The 17,081-nt window shown below is 53.0% G+C and overlaps 2 protein-coding genes across 3 annotated transcripts in view; both read left to right on the top strand.

Annotated features, from left to right (window-relative positions):
- Nucleotides 1-3,972, top strand: part of AAK1 (AP2 associated kinase 1) — a 64,469-nt gene extending 60,497 nt beyond the window's left edge. Inside the window, exon 21 of the mRNA XM_066337211.1 lies at nucleotides 113-3,972. Coding sequence (XP_066193308.1) covers nucleotides 113-1,224 — 1,112 coding nt within the window. The 3' untranslated portion in view covers nucleotides 1,225-3,972. The remainder of the gene's footprint in view (nucleotides 1-112) is intronic.
- A 1,560-nt stretch (nucleotides 3,973-5,532) lies between these two features.
- NFU1 (NFU1 iron-sulfur cluster scaffold) lies at nucleotides 5,533-14,290 on the top strand. Of its 2 annotated transcripts, none has more exons than XM_066337197.1 (8): nucleotides 5,533-5,635; nucleotides 8,225-8,331; nucleotides 8,686-8,821; nucleotides 10,401-10,467; nucleotides 10,953-11,067; nucleotides 11,266-11,329; nucleotides 13,271-13,445; nucleotides 14,052-14,290. In XM_066337197.1, exons 1-8 carry the CDS (start codon nucleotides 5,580-5,582, stop codon nucleotides 14,097-14,099), a joined length of 768 nt encoding a protein of 255 aa, XP_066193294.1. In that variant the 5' UTR covers nucleotides 5,533-5,579; the 3' UTR covers nucleotides 14,100-14,290. The 2 variants fall into 2 exon arrangements, with proteins under 2 accessions (XP_066193294.1, XP_066193295.1); XM_066337198.1 differs by lacking the exon at nucleotides 5,533-5,635 and adding an exon at nucleotides 7,618-7,923.
- Nucleotides 14,291-17,081: the final 2,791 nt, after the last annotated feature.

Here is a 17,081-nt window from a genome sequence, read left to right on the forward strand (position 1 = left end):
TTCTCCATGCATGGTGGTGGTTTCCATCGGAGGTCTTGTGTCGTGTACTCACTGTGATTGCTGGGCGAGGGCATGGAGCTGGTTCAGTAACACTCTGCTCTTGTGTTTGTAGGTCTGCAGAGGGATCCTGGCCGGCTCCCAGCTGCAGCTCTTGAGCTCAATAAAGGAGATCCTGGCAGTGATGGATTCGCTGTGTACAAGGGTCAGCTGGATGTGAAAGTGCAGCACAACTCGGAGTCAGAGTTCTTGGCCAGAGATGGTCCTTCAAGCAACAGCTCCTTCTACAGCAGTGAAGGAGAGGGCACAGACCACGAGGGAGATATTCTGGATTGCAGTGGGTCCAGGCCTTTGCTGATGGATTCAGAAGAGGAGGAGGAGACGTGCAAGTCACGCCCAGGGTTCCTGCAGCCTGTGCCCAGGCACGAGGACTCCAAAGAAGATGCCCAGTGCCAGGCCAGAGGAGGGCAGGTGCTGTTCCCAGCCTTCCAGTCCCACACTGGGGAGGTTTTTAACGAACCTGATGTGTTTGCCACGGCTCCTTTCCGAAGCTCCAGGAGGGTTCCTGATGAAGCGGATGTCTTTACCAAAGCTCCTTTTATCTGCAAGGGCAGTGTGGCTCTACGACATCCAGAGGAAGCAGACGTGTTCCTGAGAGCCCCTTTCACCAAGAAGAAAAGCCAGGAGGAGTTGACTTCCCATAAGGAGCCATTCACACCGTCTGTTTTCCTGAGCCAGGGAGGGGATGGCCGAGCCCAGCCCACGTTCCCGTGCCTGGATTCTGCAGCACACGGGGCCGTGGCCTCGGCGAGGGCTCCCTATCCTTCCACTGGGTTTGCTCAGCCAGGCAACCTCCATCCCAGCCCTGCCAGAGGCACGGAGGCCCAGGAGGGCGTCCCTGCCAAAGCAGGGCTGCTGGAGCAGGGCAGTGTGGCTGCTGAGAGGAGCCCCGGGCAGGCACTGTCCCCTGAGGCCACGCTGAGCCCCGTGGCCACCTTCCGTCCCCAATCCCTGGCCAAGTATTCCCGGCACTACGGCCCCGAGGACGGGCCGGGCCTCGAGGCCAAGCCCATAGCTGCCTACAAGGTGGTGTCTCACACCAGCAGACAGGCTGTGGCGGGCTCTGTCTCGGTTGTCCCCCTGTCTTCCAGGACTACGGAGCTGCCTGGCGCAGATCCCTTCGCCTCGGCGCCCTTCCCTTCCAAAGCAGCAAAGCAGAAGCCTTAACGTGCCAGGAGCTGTGCTGTGCTGCCTGCAGGACCACCTCGTGCAGGGCCTCAGACCTCTTAGCTGAACTGGATCTCAGAGCAATATATATATATATACACACACATATATATATATATAAAGTAATTATTATTTTTGGTCAGAACTCGATTTGCAGTGATATAGCTGAACCATTTAAGTTATGTTCATCCGAATGCCTGACTCTCAGGATCCTCGTATCCTTTCCAGTTGCTTCTCACCTTCCTCCTCTCACTGTCTTCCCTCCGTTTATTTCTTTTTTTTAGATGCTTTTCTCAAACCAGCAGTATTCCATATTTTCTGGTCCTGGATGGAGAAATGCACTACAGGATGAATAAAAAGGTTTATTAATTACAGAGCGAGTCAAGCAGGACTTGCTAATGCTCTGGAAAGGACGTGATTTCCCAGGTGAAAGGGTTACTGTGACTTTTGCTATCAGTGATTGTCCTGCTGCTCGGCAGCAGTGGCAGCTGTGGCTCTGGGTGTACCCTGGGTGACATGCCCTCAGAGCCAGAGCCTTGCCCCGATGTCTGGGACCATTCTGGGCACTGCTGGTGAGGGCAGATCTGGGGCTGGAGGCAGGGAGGGACTCGGGGTGCCTTTTGTGCTGTGAACCCCACGGAGCAATCAATCAGGCTGTTACTGTTGCTGGAAAATCAAAGGGTCGTGCAACTATCAGGCAGAGCTTTCACTTTCACACGTGTATTTCCTGTCTGGTCTATGCCAAAGAGTAGGGCCTGGAAATCTGCTTATGGTGAAGGAGAGATGTGTATAGACAGTATTAAAAGTGGCCTTGATGGGGAAATTCCTGATGTAACCAGTTCCATGACTGTCCTGGTGTACCTCATGTGGTGTGAGTTAGCAGAGGCCACAGCCCCCTTAGACTGGTTTATACTGGCAGAGAGCTTGACTCAAGGTGAATTCTGCCTATTGCTTTCCTGTTGGTTAAGGATGAACCTAAACAAAATCCATTTGCTCTCCTTCTGAAGAGTTTTCTATCCTGTTCCCAAAGTGCAGGACTGAGATGACTGAGGCACACACTTGGCCTGGCAGAAAACCTGAGACGTTTATTGCAAAAGGCAAACCCTTTGTACACCCTTCTCCAAGACACAGTGAGTGGAGTGAGCAGGTACCCTGTGAGAACCACGTGGGCTCCAGGTGTTACCTCTGCTCCCTGGATTCAGGTTCTCCTGCCTGCTCTTCATTTTTACTTGAAAAATTGCTTCTGAATAATTGAGTGAGGCTTCTGTCAGTGCCACGTCCAGGTCTCCCAGAGCTGATGCTGGAGGAGCAGCAGCCTGTCCCTTCCTGCCCGGAGAAAGGGAAGGTGCACTGAGGTGTTGTGGGCTCGTTTCCAGCCCTGCTCAGCTTAGGTCAGGCTGAATTTCCAGCTGGCATTTCCATTTTGGCAGCTTTTCTGCGCTTCAGGCACTTTACACCAGGAGCAGGATAAATGTGCCCCAGAACTCATGATCCTGCCAGACACATCCAGTGCTTAAACGGTTTTAAATCTCTTCTGGGGGTGGAGGCAGCTCCTTTCTATCTCTGCATGTGACTCATAAACTAATGGGACTTCTGGTTATGGTCAGGAAACTCAATTGTAATGCCTGTTACTCTAATACCCTTCTCGTTTCCAGCCTGTGTTCCTCCTAATCCTGCACTGCCACTGCTGCAGCCTCGGTGGGATGAGTTGTAAGTGGAAATCTCATTTCCTTAGCCTCTGAAGCTTATTGTTTTAATGAATGGGGAAGAATCACGCTTTTGCCACACAATCAGTGATCTAATGAAGTAAGACTTACACAGACTCAATGTGGTGTTTTGAAATCAGTTTTCTGAAAAGAAGCACTGGTTTCATGTCTAATGCTGTAGTGAAAGGTGTCCACTGCCCTGGGCCTCAGGCCCCACGTCCATGTGACAATCCCGGATTCCTGCTGGGACAAGGACTGGCTCTTGGGTCTCACCCACTGAATCGCTAAAGTCTCTTTAAAGTGATCAATCAGAGTTTCTACTTGAGTAAAACAAGCAGCTGGCTCTGTGCTCACAGCAGCAAAACCTGGTGAGATCTGCTTAATTGCTGAACTCAATCACTCCAAAGTGGTAATTGGTTACTTTAACTCAGCTTCCACCAAAGACTCTTGTGTTGGGGAGTTGAATTTTTGTGGGTTTTTGTTTCTTTCCTCACGGTGTTAAATCAATGCCTTCGAGCACACTGACAGACCCCAAAGCATTTTTACAGTAGTATCGTGACACTGAATCCTGCTCCGGTTCTGAAACACATTCCTGAAACCTGATGGGCTGCATTTGCATTTCTAGAAATAACCCACAGCCTGTAGTTCCTGTTGTAGGTGGGCGAGTACCCTCACACACACTTAGAAGTACTCCCCGTGAAGTCGGAGGGATAACGTTGATCCGTGTTCCTGATCCCTTGCCTCCCAGGGGATGGGCTGGCAGGGCAGGAGCTCACTGGTGCGGGATGCAGCAGGTGGAGCATCCCTCACACCGAGCCTGGTGCTGGGAGAAACTCCTTTGTGTCCCCGAGGAGCTGGAAGTGTCTGTGGTCCCCACAGTGACACGTGTCCTGTGTCCCCTCTGTCCCCTCTGTCCCCTGCCTGGCAGATCCCTGGGCTCAAGTTTTGCACTCCGGTTGGGATCGTCTGTTCCTGGTAATCATGAAGAAATGTTCCACATGTAAACTTATGTACATTTTATTAAAACTGTATCTGACGACAACCGCCGTCTCCATTGTGCCTTCCTTCTCCCCTCCCCGTGGAAAATATTGTCGCTGGATACAGGGAATGTGGGTTTTAATGAGTTCTTCCTCCGTAAGTGCTGAACTGGGTTTATCCCTGCTGTTTTATCTGGCAGCTGTAAAGTCAAATGGATCTTGCTGCTCTAAAGCAGAGGGTATTTCAGTTTCTATCCCGTTTCTATCCCGGAGAGAAGCCTTGCAGGGCAGGACAGAGCCCGGAGCCCTCCCTGCAGAGCTGCTGCTGCTTTCAGCGCAGGGCTGGAGCATCTGGACAGCGGGGCACGGGGAGATGTGGAGACTCGCTGTTGTGCTGATTAAACGTGTTTTTCAGCAGCATTCAGCTGCCAAGACTCTTCTAAGTGCAAAATACTATTTGGGCTTTGCTGCACTTCTTAATTTCATTTCCGTCTCGGTGTAAATGTCCATTGAGAGGGACTTTGTGCTGCCCTGCACACCTCCCGGTGAGGAGTGGCAGCGGGGGCTGGTTCTCCGCTCCCGGGCCCCGAGGAGAGGGCAGGGCCCCAGGCCGCCGGGGGAGGCTCGGGCTGGGAGCGTTCCTTCCCGAGAGCGGGAGAGCTGCTCCGGGCGAGGGGAGCGCTGGCGCGGTGCCGGAGCCGCCGTCCCCGGGGATTGAACAGCCCCGCGGCTGCGGCACACGGCACACGGCCGGCGGTCGGTGTCCCGGCGGTTCGTGTCCCGGTGTCCCGGTGTCCCTTCGGTCCCGCTCAGCCAGTGCCGCCAAGGGGTGCCATACAGACCCCCGGTGTCCCGGAGCCCGTTCGGTGCCCATGGTCCCCCTCACACCCGCTGTCCCGCTCAGCCGCTGTGGCCAGGAGCCGCCATACAGGTCCCCGGTGTCCCTGGTGTCCCCGGTGTCCCGGAGCACGTTCGGTCCCCCTCACGCCCGCTGTCCCGCTCAGCCGCTGCCGCCAAGGGGTGCCATAGAAGTCCCCGGTGTCCCCAGTGTCCCCGAGGCCGTTCGGTCCCTATCGCTGCCCGCTGTCCCGCTCAGCCGCTGTCGCTAAGAGGTGCCATACAGGTCCCTGGTGTCCCCGGTGTCCCCGGTGTCCCGGAGCCCGTTCGGTCCCCGTTCGCTCCCCTCACACCCGCTGTCCCGCTGCCGCCAAGGGGTGCCATACAGGTCCCTGGTGTCCCCGGTGTCCCCGAGCCCGTTCGGTGCCCATGGTCCCCTCACACCCGCTGTCCCCAGGGGGCTCCATACAGGTCCCCGGTGTCCCCGGTGTCCCCGAGCCCGTTCGGTGCCCATGGCTCCCCTCACACCCGCTGTCCCGCTCAGCCGCTGTCGCTAAGAGGTGCCATACAGGTCCCCGGTGTCCCGGAGCCCGTTCGGTGCCCATGGCTCCCCTCACACCCGCTGTCCCGCTGCCGCCAAGGGTGCCATACAGGTCCCCGGTGTCCCGGAGCCCGTCCGGTGCCCATGGTCCCCTCACACCCGCTGTCCCCAGGGGGCTCCATACAGGTTCCCGGTGTCCCCGGTGTCCCCGTGTCCCGGAGCCCGTCCGGTGCCCACGGTCCCCTCACACCCGCAGCCGCCAGGGGGCGCGGCGCGGCCCCGGGGAGCGCCAAGATGGCGGCGGCGCTGTGGCGGCTGTGCGGCGCGGCGGCGGCGGGCCCGGGCGGGCGGTAGGTGACCGCGGGGCCCGCGGCTCCCGCTGCCCCGGCACGGCTTTCTCCCGGACGGGGCTCGGCTCATCCCCGGCGGGGACCCCTCTCGCCCCTTCCCCTGGGACTGAAAGGGCGCCGCGGCGCAGTCGGCGGCACCGCGAGCTCCAGGGCCGCCCCCGGTGCTCGTTGTTCTTCCCCTTCCTTCGCCGGGGTGACGCTTCTTCCCGGCGGGCGGCGACAGCCCGCTTCTCCTCAGCGCCCCCCGGCCGCCGGCTCCTGAGCGCTCAGCCCCGCACAGCGGCGGGAGCCGTGAGGGGAAACTGCCCGGGGCACCGGGACCCTGCCCTGGGCACCGGGAAACTGCCCTGGGCACCGGGACCGTGCCCTGGGCCCCGGGACACTGCCCTGGGCACCGGGAAACTGCCCTCCTCGGCCCCAGGACACTGCCCTGGGCACCGGGACCCTGCCCTCCTCGGCACCGGGACACTGCCCTGGGCCCCGGGAAACTGCCCTCCTCGGCACCGGGAAACTGCCCTCCTCGGCACCGGGACCGTGCCCTGGGCCCCGGGACACTGCCCTCCTCGGCACCGGGACCCGGGACACTGCCCTGGGCCCCGGGAAACTGCCCTGGGCACCGGGACACTGCCCCGGGCACCGGGAAACTGCCCTGGGCACCGGGACACTGCCCCGGGCACCGGGAAACTGCCCCGGGCACCGGGACACTGCCCCGGGCACCGGGAAACTGCCCCGGGCACCGGGACACTGCCCCGGGTACCGGGACACTGCCCCGGGCACCGGGACACTGCCCTCCTCGGCACCGGGACCCTGCCCCGGGCACCGGGACCCTGCCCTGGGCCCCGGGAAACTGCCCTCGGCACCGGGAAACTGCCCTCGGCACCGGGAAACTGCCCTCGGCACCGGGAAACCGCCCTCGGCACCGGGACACTGCCCTCCTCGGCACCGGGACACTGCCCCGGGCGCCGGGAAACCGCCCTCCTCGGCACCGGGACACTGCCCCGGGCACCGGGACACTGCCTTGGGACCCGGGACCCTGCCCCGGGCACCGGGACACTGCCCTGGGCACCGGGACCCGGGACCCTGCCCTGGGCACCGGGAAACTGCCCTCGGCACCGGGAAACCGCCCTCGGCACCGGGAAACCGCCCTCGGCACCGGGAAACCGCCCTCGGCACCGGGACACTGCCCTCGGCACCGGGACACTGCCCTCCTCGGCCCCGGGACACTGCCCTGGGCACCGGGACACTGCCCTCCTCGGCCCCGGGACACTGCCCTGGGCACCGGGACACTGCCCTGGGCCCCGGGACACTGCCCTCGGCTGTAATTCCCAGCCGCTCAGGGCAGCGTAGGGCGGCGATTTTTCAGCCCCACATGTGCACAGGGTCCTCCTGCACTGAGGGATAATTTCGCAGCTCCACATGTGCACACAGGGTCAGGCAATAAGAGGTAATTCTGCAGCCCCACATGTGCACAGAGTGAGGCAGTGAGGGGTAATTTTTCAGCCCCACATGTGCACACAGGGTCAGGCAATAAGGGATAATTCTGCAGCCCCACATGTGCTCAGGATCCTGCAATAAGAGGTAATTTTGCAGCCCCACGTGTGCACACAGAATCAGGCAATGAGGGGGTAATTCTGCAGCCCCAGATGCACACAGGATCAGGCAATAAGAGGTAATTTTTCAGCCCCACGTGTGCACACAGGATTAGACAATAAGGGGTCATTTTGCAGCCCCACGTGTGCACACAGGATTAGCCAGTGAGGAGCTGTTACACGCCCTTTCCCCACCCCGTGCCTGTATTTTCGGGCTGTGAAATAAGAGGAAATTCCTCCCTCCACAGTTTACTCAAGATGGAGCAATAAGGGGGTTTAGGGGACCCTAAAGTGGGCACACCTGCTCCGTGCTGAAACAAAATAATCATCATTAGCTAAAGGGAACTTCCAAGGGACCTTCCTGACACATCCTGGTGTGGTTTCTACCTGCTCTCAAGGCCACAAAACAGCAAATAACGCGAGGGAGACACTTTTTGGGTTCATGTGTCCTGTGCTCACTGCAGGGACGTTCATTTCATGAGACAGAGCTTCTCTCCTGTCCTGTGTTTGAGTCTTCTGAGCCTCTGCAGTACTTGTGCTCTGGTTTATGAGCCCCAGGGAGAACCAGCCTCTTCCTGAACAGCCCCTGCAGATGGTATTTACTGACTTTATCAGTTTTCCTCGTGTACAGCTGATAAGGAGGAGAATAACTACATAATAATTGATCTTTAGTACATAATAAGTAGCCCGTGACATGAGGTGGGTTTTGTTTTCATTTTCTGATGTTCACTTTGCTTTGGAATACCCTGATGCTGTTGGCTGTTCATACAGTTAGCAGAAATCAGGTATTCACTCTGAAGCCTGTCACTCCATCACTGTCTTGCTTTTCCTTTTGATGTTTGTCTCTTTTTTCCCCACTTTACCTGTTTCTGAGCCAATGACACCACCCCAGGTGTGTCTTGCTGTGTCCTGAGGCAGCCAAAAGCATCTGCAATACCTTTTCTTCGGGACAGTGCAAATGTGGAATTTGCAAATCGTTAGTAAAGTTATTTTTGCCTAGGTTCTGTCATATGCTGTTAAAAGATCATAATCTGACAACTCGACAGCCTTTCCACCAGCTTCTGCAAAAGAAACCATCTCTTCCCTCTGCAGTGTGGCATCGTGCAGGTAAATGCCAGTTAAAAATTAACAGCTGAGCTCCTTGTGGGTTTTTATACCCCGTGGCAATGCTGAAGGTTTGCTGTACGTTCTGAGGGCGAGGCTTTTCAGTAAATAAAAGTTAGCACAAAAAGCTAAGCCCAGGTTCCGTTTATCCTGCTGTCTCCTGTGGGGTGACATTCCTGTGCTCATCAGTGTTCCTGGGGCTCTGGGGTTGTGTTTTTAAAGCCTCTGGCTGCCTGGGCTGCAGTTCCCTGGAGCACAAGGATCACCCGGGGCTTGCTGAGTAATCAGGACTTGACTTTCATTTAAGCTCCTTAGGTTTGATTGTGTTCCTTTTCTTCTTTGTTTTTGTCTTTGCAGTCAGAGGCATGTTTATTCAAACTCAGGACACACCAAATCCAAACAGCCTGAAGTTTATTCCAGGAAGGGAAGTGCTGGAGTCCAGGACGATGGAGTTTTCCACACCAGCTGCAGCCTATTGCTCACCTTTAGCAAGGTATTATTAAATACATCAGTGTTAGTTAGGGGCCTGGTCTGGGCTCTGCGTTTGTAGCTGATGTTTTTAAGCACAACTTCCCATCATTCCACTTCTGCTTTGGAGCATCTTGCTTGGATTTGAGATTCACAGAATAAAGAATGTGTAGGTTGGAAGAGGCCTTCAAGATCATGGAGTCCAGCCCAGCCCTAACACCTCAACTAGATCATGGCACCCAGTGCCTCATCTAGTTTAATTAATCACATTTAATGCTGCCTAAGGTGGAAGCTGGGGAGGTTGTTGCTGCAGCTGTTTGTTTGTACTCCCCACAGCTCTGTCAGGAGGCACCAGGGTCTGGTTGGTGCAGTTGGATTGGGAGGGGTTACAAATCAGTCTTTGTCAGCAGTTGCTGCATCAACAGCAGGACCTCTGGCCCTGATTTCTTAAATTAAATGCCCTCAGAACACTGTTCAAGTAGTTACTTGGAAATCATGTAACTGTTTAGAATTGGGAAACAGTCAGTGAATAGCCTCCAAAACTCTGAAATAAATGCAGCAGCTCTCTTTGGCAGGTGTTGGGGCTACCCTATACTCAAAACCGTGGGCTTTTGCTTCACTGAAGACTTGTGCTTCACTCCAAGAAAGGCTGCTGTCCTGGCCTGGGTCTGTAACAGGCCTTGGGAGTGCAGCTCTCAGTAATCAAAATGTTTCCAGAGGTTTCTTGCAGGTCTGTCTGAGAGCAAACAGGGGCTTTTCAGGCAGAGCTCTGTGACTTGCAGTAATAAATCCAATGTGAAAGGTTTCTGAGGACATCACAACATGTTAGCAGAGTGCTGAAGCTGTAAGAGCTCATTGTGCCAAGGTGCATCAGGTTGCAGAGTGAATTCGACTGTCAGAAAGTGGCTTTTTGTTGTCATCCATCTGCAAGAAGACATTTTCATCCCAGATGATGTATGTGCTGCAATGTTTGCAGGCAGACCAGCCTGGTTGTGTGAACTGTGCAGGAACAGGGGACAAACTCTCTGCTCTGTGTGTCACTCATCCTGGATTATGGTTTTTGTAGAGTAGGATGACTTAGTTTTAAAAGGGAATATCATTCTCCTTTAAATATCATTTGGAATAAAATTTTCCAAAGAATTAACAAAAGCTCCCTGGAGGAGAGGGAGGGAAGAGAGTTATTTAACTATTTCAGACAGTTTGGTGCACTTGCATAATTCCATGGTTTAAGTCTTTTCAAAATCCAGTTGATTGCACATACAACTGTTTCATGTGTGGAAATTCTTTCAGCTGGGTATTGTGAAGTCACCTTTATCTTTTTCCAATATGGATGCTTTTGTGGTAAGATTTCTGATTCTTTCATTCATTGCATTTTTTGATGTTTTCTAGTCTTTCAAGAGAATATGTTTTTTTCCTCCCCATAGTTACAAAAAACACTCTTACAGCCTTACATTGTATTTACCCCCAAGTTCACCAGAGTTTTAATTTATTTTTTCTGTAGATGAAATTGTTGGGTTAACCATATTGTTAATTGTTAAAATTAAAACTCAGTTTGTCAGATGGGGTTAATTTTTGTCCATTTTCCCCCCTTGTTTCCTTAACAGACAGTTATTCCGGATTGAAGGAGTTAAAAGTGTTTTCTTTGGGCCAGACTTCATCACAATCACCAAGGTGAGCAGAGCAGGGCTTCAGCTGTGCTCAGAGATGAGCTGTGTGAGAATGGAAATGTGGAATTGGAGCAGATCCAGACAGGCACAGATGGATGTTCCAGAGAAATGTCCACAGGTGCCTTTAATATAAAAGAAAATAAGCTCAGGGAATGATGAATTGGTAAATTCACAATCTTGAGTCTCTGAAACAGTTGATAAAAATTTATGTCAAATAATAATGTCTTTTGGAGACTTTGCCACCTTTTCAGCTAATATTTTAAAAGCACTTGCTTGGCTTGCAAACGAGGAGACCCTTCACCTTTCACAGTCGGAGTCTGACTAAACGTCTTTGGCAAGGCTGGACTGGACAGAACATGAAGTCCAGTCTGTGCATCAAATCTGAGAGTCCATCATCTCATTTTTAACATAAGAATCTCTGTGTGATGTAGCAGCAGCAGGCAGTACTCTGCTTCATTCTTTTTATTTCCCCTCTTCTGATTCTCACAGGAGAGTGAAGACCTGGACTGGAACTTACTGAAACCAGATATTTATGCAACCATAATGGATTTCTTTGCCTCTGGCTTACCTGTAGTTACTGATGAGGCACCTAGGACAGATACAGGTAAATCAGATCTTCACAGAGAGGCCAGGCTCTGCCTTTGGCTTCAGCTTTTGTGACGTCCAGAAGTGACGTCCACTTCTCCCTCAGCAAAGCCTGCAGGAGATTTTAAATTTAAAACCTATTAAGATGAGTGCAGGCAGGAATTTGCAACCTGGCATTCTCTCAGTGTTCTGACTTGCACATTTTTCTTTTCCCAAGCTGCTTCAGAAGAAGATGATGAAGTTGTGCTGATGATTAAGGAACTGCTGGATACAAGAATCAGGTGAACAGGGACCACGGATGAGGGATTGGGTTTATTTAGGGAACAGTATGTTTTCCTTTGGGAATGTGATTTCATGGTTCAGCACCTCATGTGAGAGGGGTGGTTCAAGTGCAGAACTGGCCAGAGCTGGGAATGCTGGAGACTTTTCAGTTGAAATGTTTCTCTCTGGATTTCAGGCTGAAGCTCCTGTGCTGAGTCCTTTTTGCTGAGGGGCTTCAGAGCAGGGCTCACCTTGGACAGGTCCCTGGCTTTAAGGAAACAGCACAGGCTTTGCTTTTACAGGCACCTCCTTCTCTCTTTGTGTTAATGTCAGCTGTAATTGTTCTTGCCCCTCCGTTCCAAGTATTCCAAAGTAGTTTATACTCCAAAGGAAGATTTCCTGGTGGAAAATCCTCAACAGATTCTGGCCTTGCACTCTGTTGTGGTTTTATTGGTGCTTTAACACAGCCTGAATTTAGAAACTGGTGGTGACTAATGAAGTCTCAGGAGTGGCTGTGGATCATGTTGTTTACCTGAAGGGTATTTTTATGCTCATTAATTGCTTTCCAAAACGAACTGAAAGCAACAAGCAACTTGACATTTGAGGTGCAGGGGTAGATGTCTGATGTGTTTGTGATGTCTGATGGTGACATCTTCCCCAGCTCACAAACTGCAGGAACCAGAAAATTTACTACCTTTTTTTTTTTTAAGATGCTGCATTTAAAGTGATATCACATAATTTAAAAATTTGTTTATCTCAGAGCAGACACCTGGTGCTGGTTAATTTTCCTGAAAAAGCAGGAAAAGTAGAAATATGCTGGAACATCTTTCCTAAACATGTGTACTGAGTGTTGAAACCAGAAGCCAAGTACAAAGTTGTATAAAGCTGTGACAGTAATGTTCATGCTCCTGGCTGGTTGTTTAAGCTCTTTGGGGTGTCAGCCCTTGATTTCCCAGGGACCTTTTGTAACAGGCACGAAGTTTCTGCCAAAAATTCCGTTTTTTCCACCTTTTCATTTCTTTAGTTTCCTCTCCCCATACCCATCAGTGCACCAGAAGTTTTCCATAAACCAGACCACGCATAGAGCATTTATTGTCCAGCAAATCAAAATTAAATGCAGAGCAGTTGTCAGAAGGTGCAGGATGGAGGGAATGTACATCTGAAAGGTCCTGTAGTGTGTCAGAAAGTTAATTCATGTAAGAAGAAGGGGATTTTAGATGATGATCTTTGGCTTTTTGGAATGGAGATCATTTGCTGCGGTGAGTTTATAAATGTGCCAGGTTCACAGATTTTTCTGTTAGGACTGTAGTTCTCAGAGGGTTATTTTGGACATCAGTATAAAGAGCTTCTGTTAGGGTAACTTGATGGTTTTAACTTGGTCTGGAAAAAATGTTGCTATGGGGACAGAGCTACAATGCTGGGCATTTGTGGAGCAGGCTGCAGAAACGCTCGTGGCTCTGGGGAGAGCTTATCTGGAGCTGGTTCCTTCACCCCTGAGCAGGATTCAGCTTTTAGAGCCGGAGCCATTTTCTGTCCTGCGTAAATTGTGGAGAACTGCATATTTATTTATGGAGGCAGGGCTTCTTATCTCAGGTGACAGCTGCACTCAGCCCTGGGGGGACACACCCTGGTGTATTGGCAGTGCTAGGAGAGTCTCCAGGCAAGGCAGGGTGTCTGTGCAGGCTGAGATCTGCTCCAGGGTGTTTACAGCTCCCCTGGCACTTCAGTGGTTCCTTCAGACACTGCTGCATTCATTGCAAAAGTGGTTTGCCTGCTGTCCTGCAGAATGACTTTCTATGTTAGATAGCCCAGCACAGCAGGAGTTGTTGGAAATGTGAACCAGGTGGTTGTAGAGAAAGTGACTAAACCCCTCTATGTTGATGGGTTTTGTGAGTATTAAATAATTGCTTTACTGAGGTTCCAGCTCTGCGAGCTTTAAGTTGACTATTGTGTTCCATCAGGCCCACAGTGCAAGAAGATGGTGGAGATGTTATTTACAAAGGCTTTGAGGATGGGATTGTGCAGCTGAAGCTGCAGGGGTCATGCACCAGCTGCCCCAGCTCCATCATCACCCTCAAGAACGGGATACAGAACATGCTGCAGTTCTACATCCCTGAGGTGGAGGGCGTTGAACAGGTGGGTCTGGAGTGACCACAGAGGTTTCCTTTCAGTGGAGAAGGAGCAGGCTGGCAGTCAGGGAAAAGCAGGGCTGCACAGATGCAGGTTTTCCAAGTCAGCTGCTGTGTCTTGGCAAGGATAGAGAACCCTGCAGGGTCCTGGGGCTGGGAGCCCTGGGTGCTGTGGGTGCCAGGCTGGCAGCAGCAGTGGCCCTGGGGCAGGGAGGGGACCCTTGCTGCACTCTGCCCAGTGTGCACTCCCCTCTCTGCTGAGGAGCCCAGAGCTGGACACACGTGTCTGCTGATGCCCTTGTGCCATGGTGACCTGGTGTGATAAAAAGCAAGGAGCTTTGTCTCCTGAAACGCAGATTATTCGGCTTTCTCAGGAAATATCTGATCTCTAGAGTGATTGTTTTCGTGGTCTTTGTGGTAACTTGACCAGCTCCTATAATTAAAGCTCATTTCCTCCTGGCCTTTGGGATTGCCAGTGTGCTGAGCCCATTGTTGTTGAGCAGTGTGGGATAACTGCTGCTCTCCTTGGGTCCAGCAGGGATTTAACGTAATAAATCCTGCACGACTGAGAGCTTAAACTGTTTATCTAAACTACTTCTGGATTTGATTGCAGGTTGTTGATGACGATGATGACGTGGGGAAAGAAGCAAATTCTACTTGAGCTTCCTAATCTGTGGCCAAATAAACATTTACCTCCTGCTGTATTTAAACCATCTTCCTGCTGAGGAACAACCCAGTCTTGGCTGTCAGAAACCTTCTTGTCAGAAAGAGACTTGTGCTTACGGTGAGAATGTACCATCAGTTTAAGCAGTTCATCCACTAATTTATTAAATGCCCTGTATTACAAAAAAATTATTTTGCTCCACTTTGTGCTATGTCTTTCTAAAGAAATGGTGGGCTCAGAAAACAGTGATGTGTTTCTGTATTTCATACAGAAACTTCAATATTGAAAAAAGAGAAGGCTGAAGTTCCATGGCTTTTTTGTGCAATAGCACAAAATTTATTAGATATTTATTCCCCCAACTTGTGGGACTGACAGGACTCTACCCCTACTGTGCAAATGGGAGCTTCAGGAATGTTAATTTTATCAAGTCTTATTTAAAAGCTGCTGATTGCCATCGAATTTTTTTTTGTGAAAGACAACTTGTAACATCAGCTGTTCATTTTGGAGGATGTAGCACTGCTCTGGCTTGTGGAAAGCCACCTCATTGCTCATTACCCTTGTGCAAACCATAGCAACAGAAACAAAAAACGATTGTTGTAAAAATCCTATCTTCTAAAGTAAATGTTAGAAAAGAATGATCCTTATCAGCTTCAGTACGTAGAGAGAGGACTAATTAGCTCATTTAGCAGTAAAATCGTTCAGCCACCTTCAGTGTTCTGTTTAAACATGCAGCAGCTGATTTGTCAGTGTCATTGTCCAGCTCCCACCTCGGGAGGAGGGTGCAGGGCAGGGATTGCCCGTGCAGGGTGGCAGAGGGAAGGAGGGGCCGTGTTTGTGTTTGCTCCTGCCACATCCTGTTTGCTCTCCAGCCTTGTCCCTGGCTGCCTCTGCAGGAGGATGTGGCTGAGCAGGGCCCCCTCCAGCCCCGAGCACCTCGGAGAGAAGTGTTTGTCTTCTGACACTGAAATACGTAAATGGGGCCTTGCAGGGAGCTGTGTGTACTTCTGTGTGTGTAGGAATGATTTCTTCCTGGTGCCTGCCTTTAGCAGATGGCTTTGTGACCAGGAATTCTGTTCCTCCTTTGTGGTGCCACCTTGGAGCTGAGTTTGTGGTCCTCATTTGGCTTTTGATTGGCTTGACAGCCTCCACTATGTTCCCCTCTTTCATCCCTTGCCAGTGTAATTATTCCCAAGAGTCCCTAAACAGGAACAGTTCAGCTGGTGGAGAATCTCCTCTATCAGCATGTGGTGGCCATAAACTTCATATTACTTGGTAGGAATTTGAAAATAAATGTTTTAACTAAATACTTCAGCTTTCACAGAGAGGTAATAACCCACAGTTGTTTGAATTACCCTCTCAGGATCTGGAAATCGGTGTGAAATGACCATGTTTTCTTTTCCTCTCTGATGAAACACACGGTGCCTGTACACTGATCAATTGATGTTGAATTTCCCTGCTGAGGGAGGGGAGAAATGCCCAGGGTGAGCCCCGAGGGCAGCAGCGCTGCTTTTCCTGCCCCTCACACCGCCCAGGGCTCGGTGCTTCCCTGGGAGATTCCTGCTGGGAATCAGGGAGTGCTCGGCCCTCGTCCAGCTGCACAGGTGAGGGGGGATGAGGCACCGAGAGCCTGGCAGGCTGCACTCCGGGATTGTCCCCGGCTTGTCCCGGGGAGTCCTGGCTGTGGAGCAAAGGCTGGGGACAGCCGTGTCCTGGCCGCAGGCTTCTCGTGTTCCTGAGATCCGTGCCCTCCTCCCCGCTCTGTGTCCGCCCAGGTCGCGTTCCAAATACACCCCGTCCCAGCTCTTTGATGTGTCCTGAGGTTGTTTTTTGCTTGTTTTCTCTGCTTTTTCAGGAAATGTTTCTTTATTGATTTTTTTTTTCTTTTTTTTTTTTTTTTTTTCTTTTTTTTTTTTTTTTTGTGTAATACAAAGCTGAATGAACGGCATTTTTCTCTACAGCATTGCTCTCTTCTGTAGCCTCAGGCTTTTAATAAGTTTGCAGGCAGGGTTCGATGGGGTGGCTGCGGGCAGGCAGCATTCCCGAGCTGCAGGGATGTCACCCCTTGGGCAGTTACCCCTGTCCCCGTTCGCTTTGCAGATTCCTGTCAGTGGTGTCTTTCTCTTGCATCTCAACAGGTGCTGGTGTAGAACAGCCGGAATAAGAGCCCAGAGGCAGGTCGAGTGGGCTGGGGCAGGATGCAGCCCGTGTCACAGGGGGCTGCTCGTTCTCTGCCCCAGCCCGGAGCAGCCTTCGTCACCCGCTCAGCGCCGCGGAAAGGCCTGGAGCTGATCCCGCCGGCGCTGCTCCTGCCTGGCGTCAGTGGGAATTACCGGGGGGGAACACCTCCCTCCGCTGCCGGGAATTCCCGGGAAAGGTCTGGGAACGGGCATTCTCCGGTCCGGGGCTGGGAATTCCGGAGAAGGGTCTGGGAACGGGCATTGCCCGGTCCGGGGCTGGGAATTCCGGAGAAGCGTCTGGGAACGGGCATTCCCCGGTCCGGGGCTGGGAATTCCGGGGAAGGGTCTGGGAACAAGCATTCCCCGGTCTGGGGCTGGGAATTCCCGGGAAGGGTCTGGGAACAGGGATATCCCTGGCCCGGGTCGGGCGGCTGGGAGTCACCGGCGGTGCTCAGGGAGCGGGCCCCTCCGGTGTCCGGGAATCCCGGCGAAGGGTCCGGGAACGGGCTCCCCCGGCCCTGCGCTGGGAATCACCCAGGGGCCGGGCCCATGGCCGTGTCCGGGGCATTTCCGCCTCCCGCCGCCCGGTGCCCGGTGCCCGGCCCCCCTTTGTGCGCCCGCCGGCAGACGCGGCCCCGGCGGCGGCTGCCACGTCCCGGTGGGCGGGGCCGCGGCGGCGCGGCCAATGGCGGGCGCGGCCGGGGGCGGGGCTTCGGCGGCTCGGCCAATGGCGGGCGCGGCCGGGGGCGGGGCTTCGGCGGCTCGGCCAATGGCGGGCGCGGCCGGGGGCGGGGCCGGCCGG

Source organism: Sylvia atricapilla, chromosome 28, assembly GCF_009819655.1.
Source record: "Sylvia atricapilla isolate bSylAtr1 chromosome 28, bSylAtr1.pri, whole genome shotgun sequence".
NCBI lineage: Eukaryota > Metazoa > Chordata > Aves > Passeriformes > Sylviidae > Sylvia > Sylvia atricapilla.